The 12,224-nt window shown below is 39.6% G+C and overlaps 1 protein-coding gene across 1 annotated transcript; it reads left to right on the forward strand.

Annotated features, from left to right (window-relative positions):
- Positions 1-8,538: 8,538 nt before the first annotated feature.
- On the forward strand, positions 8,539-11,904 carry LOC148201065 (uncharacterized). Its single transcript, XM_088113125.1, has 8 exons — positions 8,539-8,709; positions 8,819-8,981; positions 9,037-9,176; positions 9,393-9,778; positions 9,916-10,215; positions 10,264-10,775; positions 11,279-11,739; positions 11,839-11,904. The coding sequence occupies exons 1-8, from the start codon at positions 8,539-8,541 to the stop codon at positions 11,902-11,904; spliced, it is 2,199 nt and encodes a 732-aa protein (XP_087969251.1).
- The last annotated feature ends 320 nt before the right edge of the window (positions 11,905-12,224 follow it).

Here is a 12,224-nt window from a genome sequence, read left to right on the forward strand (position 1 = left end):
AATGTTTGGGTCAAGCTAGTGACGTTAAAGAAGCGCTTGCTAGGAGACACCCTAGCACATGTTTGTATATATCTGTGATTTTTTGATTTTGTTTGTGTAATTGTTAAGTTTGAGAGTGGAGAGGAAGTGTAAGGAAGCTGGAGGAATAATTTCTGACGCTCTAGTCGCACAGCGCACAGTTGAGGTGCGCTATGTGATTAGATGATTTTATGAAGTAGTGATTTATTCGCACAGCGAATTACATGCGCTATGCGAGAGCGAAAAAGAAATTGTGTTGGGATTGTAGTTCGCATAGCGCATTACATGCGCTTTGCGATTAAAGCATTTGAATTTTCTCTTAAAAAGAGTTCGCATAGCGCATTGGATAAGCAGGGCGAATAAAATCACTAGAGCAATTTAGGAGAAAGTGAGCATTAATTCGCATAGCGCACACTTTGCGCTATGCTATCCAGAGTTTGAGGGAGAGGTCTGTCAAATTATTCGCTAGGCAAAATTTTGCGCAGAGCGAATTATATGTGAGAAGGGAAGTTTTTATTTTAATTCGCATAGCGCATAGCTGAAGTGCGCTCTATGAATTTTGTTCAAAAAAAAAATATTAGTCGCACAGCGCACAACTGAGGTGCGCTATGCGACTAAACACCAAAATTCAACAAAAAAAAATAATAAATTAGTCAAATGTGCAGAAAACGAGAGAAATTCGCACAGCGCATAGCTGAGATGCGCTATGCGAATTTACCTGTCAGTGAATGACATTTATTACGAGCTTATTCGCACAGCGCACAGCTGAGGTGCGCTATGCGAATTTACTCGTTCAGTTCGGTTTTTTTTTAAATCACCCATTCCCTTTTCTGTTACCATTCTTCATTTTACTCTTGCCACCTTCTATTCAGTTGTCTTTTACCTTTCATCTTCACTTTCTGATCTTGGTTACTCTCCACAGGTTTCGCTCCTACTCTATTCCTTCTTCTTTGTTCTTAATATCATAGGACTATGATAGAGTTATGTCTACTTGGCTTGATATATTTGAATAAATGCATATAAATGTCAAGCCAAATCTGTTTCTGCATAAACATGCATTTGCCTGTCCTTTGATCTCTGATGGATGTTCTCTGCAATGTCCGCGCTAGGCGATGGATTCGCATAGCGAATTATAGGTTGGTTTTCTGATATGAAATTCGCTTAGCGAGAAACTCGCATAGCGAATAACATGTTTGATTTTTGATACGAAATTCGCACAGCGACTCTTGTCGCATAACGAATGGTTCTTGAGCGAAGACACATATTTCTCATTTTCGCACAGTGACTCGTGTCGCATAGCGATTAGTATCGACAGCAGCTACTGAAAGTGCAAATTCGCATAGCGCACGCTGGCGCAAAGCGAATTCCATTGCCAGCATCTGTGTTTTGAGTAATTCACTTGCTCGAATATCTTCCACAATTGTTTGCACTGTCTATTAATTCTTGCAGATGGCACCTCCCAAGAGCACACAAGAAAAGAAGAGGAAGACCACCCGAGGTCTTCTTCTAGATCACAACCTTCGAAGCCCAAGAGGAGAACCTTGTCCTGAACTATGATCAGGACCGTTTTATTTCAGAGGCACATTCTGATAGGTTCCATCAGCTTATTATGGGCAGGGCATTATTACTGAGAGGAGGATTGATTGAAACCTGGAGAATATGACCAATCCGAGAAGAACTGGAGAAGAGGAAATGGAATTTCGTATTGGCCAACCTCCCAGATGAGATTGATGAAGTCTTGGTCAAGGAATTTTATGCAAATGCTGGGAACCTGACCACTCTCAGCCTCACTCTAGAGCTCCAAAGTGTGAGGCAAGCTAGTACGCTATGACCGCCGATCAGTGAACAGGTTCTGAATACACTGATGTTTCAGCCGTGCCCTCTAGGCGCTTTCATGTCCAGCTATCCTGACCATGACCTTATTGCCTCCACTTTATGCCTCCCAGGATATGGCTATCAGCTTGGCACTAGTGGAACACCAGTGAGAATATTAAGGAAACATTTGAATTCACTGGCCACTATGTGGAGTCTCTTCACCTTCACAAACATCTGTCCCAACTCTCATACTTCCGACATCAATCTGGAAAGGTCGTATATGGTGTATGGTATTATGACAGGATTGACATGGATGTGGGAGCTTATATCTCCCAAGAGATGGCACTGATTGCTGATAATGACACATGTAAGCTTGGATTTCCTACCTTTGTCACAGCCTTGTGCAAAGCCAGTGGAGTCGCTGGAGTCTCTGATATCACTTTGAAACTTCAACCCCTCTCAACAAGAATTCTTTGATAGGAATTGCACCAACAGGGGAGAGATATCTGCTATGAATGCTCCTCCTCCAGTTCCTCCGCCACGCAGGAATGTTAGAGCTGCCAGACCACCCGTAGCACCGTCCGTTCCTTCACCTGATCTTTTCACTCGCTACATGCAGCAGAGTCTGGCTCGCCAAGACGACATCCGCGACTGGTGCACTAGTATGAGGCAGGGTCAGGTGTCCTTACAGGATAGCATGTATAACTTGTCCCTGGGAATCCCTGATTTTCCTCCTGACTCACTGATGAGTGGAGCCCAGTTTGCAGAGCAGATTCCCTGGCTTGAGGGCAGGCCTGAGTCCAGGTGGGGGAGTGCTTATCCAGGAGCATCAGAGCCAGAGATAGACGAGCAGGAGGATATGATGGCAGGCGATGGTGATGAGGAGGAAGAGGAGCCAGATCCCAGATGGACACAACAGAGTTATCATTCACAGGAGAGCCAATGGAGATCAGGAGCTGATGGGTCGTGGTAGAGCGACTCCTATTGTTATGTTGATTGTCATTTTTCACTTCGGTTCAGTTGTTCGTATGTGGAACTTTGTTTAGTTCAGTTATGTTTGTGGTTGTAAAGACAATTGTGTTTTGATTTAATGATTTGGCATTGTGTGATTAAATTATGTGATTCTTGAGGATGATGACATGTATGTTTGTGGTGGCTGTGCTTCAAAAATTTTATCTGTGTGTATGAATATGACCAGGTCTAGAGGTTGAGAGCATATGATGACTGAGAGATATTGAGTTGTCTAGATATGGAATTGGCTTTTGCAAGATTTTGATTCTACGTATACACACACAATTTTTGGTTAAGGAGGAAAAAGGCCCTATTGATTATTGATTATATAGCTACTTGACCAGATAGCCAACCTTTAGACACTGTGATTCATTTGTGAACCTCTTTGAGCCTTGATTTATTTCTTTCACCCTGAGCCTATTGTGTGATCCGACCTTACACCTTAGAAGAGAACATGTACAATGCTTTAAATGAGGTTACTGTTGAATTCAAATTTGGGGGAAGAAAGAAAAAAAAATAATAAATAAATGACAATGAAAATAAAATGATGCTCACAATAAAAAAAAAAAAAAAAAACAAAAGGTTGAGCTGTGAAAGAAAATGGTATGTAATGTATGATATATTGTGGGATCTGAGTACTGGATTGGGAATTGAAGTTGTCCTCTTCTTAATAGGTGTCTTTGAATCCAAGAAAAACCATTATCCTTTTCTAGCCAAGCCAAGCTTAACCTGAAAAGACCTTTAGACTTAACCAATAGTGTGTGAAGGTGTGAATCAAATGAAATGCAAAAGTTGATGAAGTTCTAGATCAATTCAACTGTCAGGTGAGGACAAACACTTGAGTGCAAGTAATGATAAATGTTGATCTGGGTTTTCATATTCTATGCACAGGTGATTTTGTAAGTGATGCTTCATGTCATACTTGTTGAAATCTTTCGGAAATGGTTGTGATTTATCTCTGATGTGCCAAGTCATTCTATCAAAATGTCAAATGTCTTTTGTGTTGTGTTGTTCAATTTCTTTCTATGATTTTCTGAGGGCATGAAATAGTTCAAGTTTGGGGGAGTTGATAAGTTTGAAAAAGAGTTGTTTTTACACTTATAAATGATCTCAATCTTCTAATTATTCATGTTATTACTCAGTGAAATGTTGTAATAGGAAGTAGATTGTTTGTAAATTATTGTACAGGAAAGGATGTATAATTGGGAGTCTGTCAGCTAATTCTCGCATAGCGCAAGCCAAAGCTCGCACTGCCAGGAAATGGAAATTCACATAGCGCACCATTACTTGTGTGCTGTGTGAATAACATCAGTTGAGAGGCAGCGGTTACACGAAATTCGCATAGCGCACACACATCTGTGCGCTGTGCGAATTAATGAAGTTATTGGTTTTAAAAGACGTGACAGAAAGGCAAAAACGATCTTCTGACACACGAAAATAGCCAGAGAAAGACTAGAGAATTCAGGAGACGATCAAGAGACCTGTCAAGACATCAAGACTTCACTTTATGCAAGGAATTGCTGTAAAGAGTACGTTTGAGATGTCTAGGATAGGCTAAATTTTCTGTTCATTGGAATTGGTTGTATGACGAAACATTGATGTAAAATTCCTGTGCAATATATGTTTTTGTTCATGTTCTTTTCTTGACTTGCTTTTGATTATACGGAAGTAATAATCTCTTTAAAAGTTCTTTTGTACTGGAAAGTATTTTTAGAACCAGAAACGTAAGAAAAGAAACTAAAAGTAAATTACGCTAGGAATAGCTTCTGTGCTTTTGGTCATTCTGACATCTGAACTTAATGCAAAATTATCTGATGACTTAATTAAGGAATTAATAATTCAATAGATAATTTTAGAACTTGTTTTTAAGGAATTGAAACAAGATACTCTCATGTGAATGCTTGAACAGAGAATATATGTTGTCCAGGATCTTACTGTAATGTTAGTCAAAGACCAATTCCAGTGATCTTTTATCGCATTTTTCAAATCTTATTTTTGTTTACGTTGTTAATTTCATGTTTAAATCCCAATTGAAATCACAAATATCATCAGTAATTGATCTTGATAAATAATTTTAATTGATTAAGGTAACTCAAATTCCCTTGGGAGAACGATACATTTTTACTTATCCACTGTATTACTTGAAACGATTTGGTATACTTGCCAAAAAGTTATCAACCTTGCTCCCCTTACCTCAAGTACAAACTAACTAGCTCCCCTTACCTCGAGTACAAACTAACTAGCTCACAAGAACACCTCAACTGTACCTTTCGCAGCAAGTACTCAATTAAACCCTACAGACCACCACATTGGTGATAGGAACAACTCTTAGAGCTAGAATGGAGTGGAAAATGAAAAAGAGGAAAGCACAAGACACATGCACCCAGCAAGGGTTGCATGTCCTAGTTCAAGAAGAAGAACTGGATAGAGCCACTTACCCGACTAAGACCCGAAATTGATCGGTTGGTTTTGAAGGTTTCTACGTTGTGGATGCTTGGACACCACCTGATCGGAAATCAAATGGTTCAGAAAAGAGATTTGGTATAGAGAAGGCAGAGAACTTGGAAGAACTGAGTTCTAGAGAGATAGTAGGGTTTGGTTAATGAACCAGGATGTTCTGAAATGTGTTTTTAAGAAAAAAAATTCTGGTTTCATTAACTTAACTAGTGCATTAAAGGGAAACGACAACGATAATTTTTGCCTATTCGCAGCGATTCCACAACCGAGGTATATACAGGCGAGCAAAAAGTCTACCACTTTTTATCTCGGTTCTAAACTGAGACAAAAAGGTGTATGCTTTTACCTCGGTTCAAATACAACCGAAGTAGTAGAAGGTGTTCCTTTTTTTACTTTTCTTTTGCCAGACTTTTGGCCTCGATTGCTAGTGAATCGAAGAAGTAGAGAGAGTTTTATGCCTCGGTTTGAAATTGAACCGAGGTAGTAGAAGGATATTTTATTTCTCCAACCTTTCTGCAATCAAAGAAAAATTAACTAAAGAAACTAGTCCATCGCATGGAAAATTCAATAAAAAAAATAAGATTAGTTAATATCAAATCAAACTATTTATAATAGTTTTAGGAAATATTGTGACATAATTCTGTCATATCCAGTGATCCCAATGAAGTTGTTTTTTTTTTCTCTTGAAGAAATACAAGGTTTATACATCAAGAAAATGTTTACACAGATCTCAAAAGCTCATCTGGAAGGAATAAGTCTGAATAGAGATCTAGTGGCAGGATTGTTCCTTGGTCTCTCGCCTTTATCAAACTCAAAACTCGACGAGCTAGCATTGTTGTCATAATCAAGATTTTCGTCTTCCACTGATCTCAGCACGTGAATCGTGCTTGAACTTCCACTACCAACAACCTTCTGAAAATGCTGCATCTTTACACGACCCGTGTCACCATTTTCCTTTGCTATTGTCTCCTTTACTTCATGGGAAACCTTCCCACTCTGTTTTTGGTCCACCACAACATCATTGGATGGCTTTAATGATATAACCTCTAAGCTTGGAGATGTAACTGGAACGAATAATTTTACTATTAAATAAAAAGTAAATGTATATGCAAAAATAAAGATATTGGAATTGCATTTCCAGACCTTCATCTTCAAGGTTGTCATTTTTTGAAGCAAGTAAGCTATTAACAAATTCAACATCTTCAAGCCTTGAAGGGGAAGTTCTGGATGAATTACTATTAGGTATTTTATTTAATTTATCAAGTGCATGCAATAAAACCCATGCTCCCTTGTGAGATAACACACTGCATCCCCATAATGAAAAAGCAATGTAATTCAACATTAAATAATGATTAAAGAAATAGTTGTGTCCCATTATTCGAAAAATATTAATTAGTCAAATAGTACAGTATCACAAAAAGAAAAAAAAAGCTAAACAACAATGAAAAATGCACTAAATGCCTAATAATCAATATATCCCAATGAGTGGAATTTTAACAACGCAACCTTAATCTTGATTACTATCAAACAAAATGACTTCTTTGTCTTGATGAAATCAAGTAAATGAAAGAACCACATGCATATTAAAAATTAAAGAGGTAAACATCCAAAATAAAATAGATTAATAAAACTCTCCATGTTGATGGTGATGGATTGTCTCTGTGATTCCTAAAACTCTCCATGTTGACTTCACAAGTTCAAGAATTTCCTCCACTTTCTAGAAATTAGACATACCACAGATGACAATTTAGGATCCACAAAAGTGATACAATCTAATTTCTACTTTACCTGGTAGATTCTCAAATAAGAGTTTCATCACAATTATTTCTTCTTAATAAAATAGAATTTTGTCTTAACGGCAGATTTCAAGTAATTACATGTCCATGAAAACCCTCTGTTTCTTTTCCAATCAAATTTGGAAAAGTTATACATATCACTTGCACAACCCATGTACTCAGGAACCCCAAACCTTATCACAATTCACTTGTTAATAACTTCATATTCATAATATAAGTAAATAAAGAAAACATAGCATAGCAATAACAATTTAAAGATGTAATGGCTCAACTTCTGCTATAATATAGCCTTGGAAAGTAAAAGACACCAACCTTTGTCAGATTACAACCTTTGGTGTGGTCTCTCTAAATGGTGTGAAGTCTGCATAAAATGAAATAGACAATAGAGGTGAAGGTGGTTGGAGAGAGTAATGAAATTCAAGTTAAAGAGAAGCTACAAAGAAAATTGGAAAACAACATATTTTAGTAGAAGTAGTATCAGTATTTTTCGATTTCTTACTAAGTATTTTAGTAGCAACAATGGATTTACTGCTAGAACTTTTAGGAGTGTCTTCCTTAGATTTTTTATTAACTACATCCTCAGATTTGCTATTTGTCTTAGAATCTTTCAATTTGTTTCCATCTTTGGACCTTTTACTAGACTTCAGGGAGACACTTTTTGATCTACTATTCGTCTTTATTCCACCACTTCTGGAAGAAAAATTCATCCTTCCCTGCTTGGTGGTTTCACCATCTCTTGTAAAACAAACAAACAACAAAATTAAATATAATCAAGTAGAGAACTAAAACAAGCAAGGAAAAGAGCACCGAGATTGGACAATCGCACTTCATCGACCAGAAGATTGGATTGATACTTTTTGGCAAGCTCAACATCTTCTAGATCTATGCTTTCATTTTCTTCTAATCACCATCATCAAAACTCTGAAAAGGCCAAGGAAAATTATAATCCAACAAAGCACGTAATAATCCTATCATTCATACACAGTCCAAGTAAAAGAAATTGAACAATACTGTCAATGGTGTTGGTTGTGACACCCAGGCAGTGACGAGGGTGGGTGGTCGCCGGTGTAAGAGACTTGAAGTGCAAGAGGCACGAAGTGCAAAAGGCACAAACAAAGAGCGGCTCCTGGCAAGCTTCCAGTGGAAGGGACACATGGAAGAATCGAACATACACCAGAATGAGAGGGTTCTAGAGACTGTATAGGTATGGGACTATACAGTTGAATTATAGCTTAAAGTAATTGATTTGGCTACTCATATCACCAAAATGTATTTGCTTTTCGGTAGCCTAACCCATAATAACTCCATGGTTAAGCGTGCTTAGCCTGGACTAATTTAGGGATGAGCTCGACTAGTTCGGTGGCGTAATTTTGATGTTTTTTTTTCTTCTTTTGTGTGGTTATTTTTCCTTGCTTATCTTTTTACATTATAAATGATAAGGATGTCGGGACGACCAAGAAATCCTACTCCAATCAATGCTACTGCGGAGCTGGCGCAAGCAATGCGACAGATTGCTCAGGTTTTGCAAGAACAACAGGCTGAGCAGGCACCCAGGCCGAGAGTGGGTATGAACAAATTTCTACATCACAGTCCTGCGAAGTTCAATGGCAAGGCAACTCTATATGAAGCGGATGACTGAATTTGCAACCTTGAGAAGATATTTGAAGCGATCGAGTGCATTGAGGGGCAAAAGTTAGTGTTTGCTACATATATGTTGGCAGGGGAAGCTGAGTACTGGTGGCGTGGGATGCGGAGGGGCATGGATACCCGAGGGGAAGTTGCTACTTGGGAAGATTTCAGAGCTAGATTCTTGGAGCGTTACTTTCCGACTAGAGCTAAGCAGCAACGAGAGTCGTAGTTTCTGGCTCTTCAGCAGGGAAGTATGTATGTGCAAGACTACAATGAGAGATTCAAGTATTTGGCTCGTTTCTATACTCAGTCGAGGATTGGAAGTGTAGGAGGTTTGAGAAGGGATTGCGCCACCATCTTTTGAAGGCACTTGTTCACCTGAAGATTAATGAATTTCCAGAGTTAGTGGAGCAGGCCACAATAGATGAGAGGTTGGATGAGTCTGGGCGTGTGATGAGGAATCAGAAGGGAAGCTTTTCCAAGGGCAAGTAGCAGAAGAAACCGTACGAGAGGCCGCAACAGTTTAGGTTAGGTTTGTTGAAGTGCTTTGAGTGCGGCGAAGATCACATCCGAAGAAATTGTCCAAAGCTGAGTGACATCAAGAAGGAGGTGAGGACGTGTTTCACATGTAATAAGCCTGGGCATATCTCTCTTAATTGTCCTCAGAAGAGGTCATTTGGTGGAACGCCTCAGAAGTTAGCTAATGGTGGAAAGTCGCAGGCTGCGGGTAAAGTGTTTGCCATGACGGGAGCAGAAGCCGAGAAGTCAGGTAACCTGATACTTGATACTTATTCTTTGTTTGGTAGAAATGTGCATGTCCTGTTTTATTCGAGTGCGACGCACTCGTTTATATCATTTTTTTGTGTGGAGAATCTTGAACTCTCTATGTTTGACTTGGGGTGCGAGCTTGTTGTCTCTACTCCAACATCTGGACAAGTTTCAACCAGTTCAATCTGTGTTGGGTGTCCGATCGAAGTGGCAAGTCACAAGTCCAGAGTTAACTTGGTGTGCTTACCGCTTGGAGGTCTGGACGTGATCTTGAGGATGGATTGGTTAGCTGATAACCATGTGATGATTAACTGTGGACGTCAGAGGGTAGTCTTCCAGGAACCAGAAGGCATTAAAATGTCAACATCAAAGGAAGTGGTACAAGATCTCAAGAGTAGAGCTGTTTGCTTTATGTTGATAGTGAAAGACAGAAGAAGAGCATAGACGAGCAGATCAGTGGAATACTAGTAGTGGAGGAATATGATGATGTTTTTCCTAAGGAGGTATCAGGTTTGCCGCTGAGTCGTGAAGTGGACTTTGCAATAGATCCGATGCCCGGTGCAGGGCCAGTATCTGTAGCTCCATATCGTATGGCTCCAGCGGAGTTAGTAGAGTTGAAGAAGCAGATTGAAGATTTGTTAGAGAAAAAGTTCATCAGATCAAGTGTGTCTCCATGGGGTGCGCCGGTGTTGCTAGTGAAAAAGAAAGACGGAAGCTTAAGGTTATGTGTGGATTACCGGTAGCTTAATAAAGTCACTATCAATAACAGGTACCCATTGCCAAGAATTGATGATCTCTTAGACCAGTTGAAAGGATCTGGAGTGTTTTCAAAGATTGATCTACGGTCAGGATATCATCAAATTCTTGTCAAGCCTGATGATATGCAGAAGACAGCGTTTCGCTCACGCTATGGGCACTACGAGTATGTTGTAATGCCTTTCGGTGTGACGAATGCTCCATCTATATTCATGGATTACATGAATCGTATCTTTCGTTCTTGTTTGGATAAGTTTGTCATTGTATTCATTGACGATATTCTTATCTACTCGAAGAAACAAGAGGAACATGCTGAACATCTGAGAATAGCGTTGGAGATTTTAAGGGCGTACCAATTGTATGGCAAGCTGTCAAAATGTGAGTTTTGGTTGGATGAAGTTCAATTCCTTGGTCATGTGATATCTGCTCAAGGAATATCAGTTGATCCAGCCAAGGTGGAAGCTGTGTTGAAGTGGGAGCGTCCTACATCGGTGTCGGAGGTAAGGAGTTTTATTGGACTAGCAGGTTACTATTCAGAGATTTGTAGAGAGTTTCTCCAAGATAGTAGGTCTTCTAACTCAGTTGACGCGGAAGGACCAACCGTTTGTCTGTACTGATCTGTGTGAAGCAAGCTTTGAAGATATGAAGAAAAGGTTGACAACCGCTCTAGTGCTAATTATTCCAGATATAGACAATGCGTTTGAGGTATATTATGATGCATCATATCAAGGGTTGGGATGCGTATTAATGCAAAACAGAAGACCAGTGGCATATGCTTCTCGTCAGTTGAAGATACACGAGCGAAATTATCCAACGCATGACATTGAGTTGGCAGCTGTAGTGTTTGCTTTGAAGACTTGACGTCACTATTTGTATGGAGCGAAGTTTTAGGTTTTCAGTGACCACAAAAGTCTGAAATACCTGTTTGATCAGAAAGAGTTGAACATGAGGCAATGGAGGCAAGAGTTGAACATCAGGTTTTCAGGAATATTTGAAGGACTACGACTTTGAGTTGCTTTATCATCCAGGAAAGGCAAATGTCGTGGCGGATGCTTTGAGTAGAAAGCGGGTTCAAATGTCAGCTCTGATGATCAAACAGTTAGACTTGATTAAGAAGTTGAGGGACATGAATCTCGGTGTTCATTTGGGTCAGGAACACATATGGTGTAGTCATCTGACAATTACGAGTAGTTTCTTGGAGCAAGTGAAGTCAGAACAAGAAACTGATCTAGAGCTGCAACGAATTGTGGGGTTGTTAGGAACTGATCAAGCCAAAGATTTTGTTTTGTGTTGGAATGGTGTTCTTCGGTTTCGAGGAAGAGTGTGTGTGCCGACAACAACAAATTTGCGAAGGTTGATATTGGAGGAAGGGCATAAGAGTAATCTTAGTATACATCCGGGAATGACTAAGATGTATAAAGACCTAAAAGAATCTTTTTGGTGGAGCGGAATGAAGAAGGATGTTGCAGAGTTCGTAGCTTCCTGTTTGGTATGTCAGAAGGCAAAGATTGAAGTGAGATATTACTGTTAGTGGAATTCACATATAACAATAGTTATCATTCTAGCATTGGGATGGCTCCTTTCGAAGCCTTGTATAGGCGAAGATGTCGAACTCCTCTCTGTTGGTTTCAAGATGGGGAAGCAGTATCAGTAGGTCCGGAGTTGTTGCAACAAACTACTGAAAAGGTGAAGTTGATTTAAGAAAGAATGAGAGCAACACATAGTAGATAGAAATTGTACGCTGATTGGAGAAGAAGGTCGCTTGAGTTCAATGAAGGGGATCATGTGTTCCTACGTGTGACGCCGATGGTAGGTGTGGGTAGGGCTATCAAGGCGAGGAAGTTGTCACCTAAGTTTCTCGGTCCTTATGAGATTCTTAGGCGGATTGGACCAGTAACGTATGAGATAGCGTTATCGCCGCAGTTGGCAAACCTGCATAACGTGTTTCACGTGTCTCAACTGAGGAAATACATT

Source organism: Vigna umbellata, chromosome 4, assembly GCF_029865625.1.
Source record: "Vigna umbellata cultivar VRB3 chromosome 4, Vumbellata_1.0, whole genome shotgun sequence".
Lineage (NCBI taxonomy): Eukaryota > Viridiplantae > Streptophyta > Magnoliopsida > Fabales > Fabaceae > Vigna > Vigna umbellata.

What these genes read in the sequence shown, in the direction of transcription:
- LOC148201065 (XM_088113125.1), top strand. Translation starts at nt 8,539, where the DNA reads ATGTCGGGACGACCAAGAAATCCTACTCCAATCAATGCTACTGCGGAG. An exon ending in GTGATCTTGAGGATGGATTG is followed by an intron (nt 9,779 to 9,915) that starts GTTAGCTGATAA and finishes TTATGTTGATAG; the next exon opens with TGAAAGACAGAAGAAGAGCA. An exon ending in AGTTCGTAGCTTCCTGTTTG is followed by an intron (nt 11,740 to 11,838) that starts GTATGTCAGAAG and finishes CTCCTTTCGAAG; the next exon opens with CCTTGTATAGGCGAAGATGT.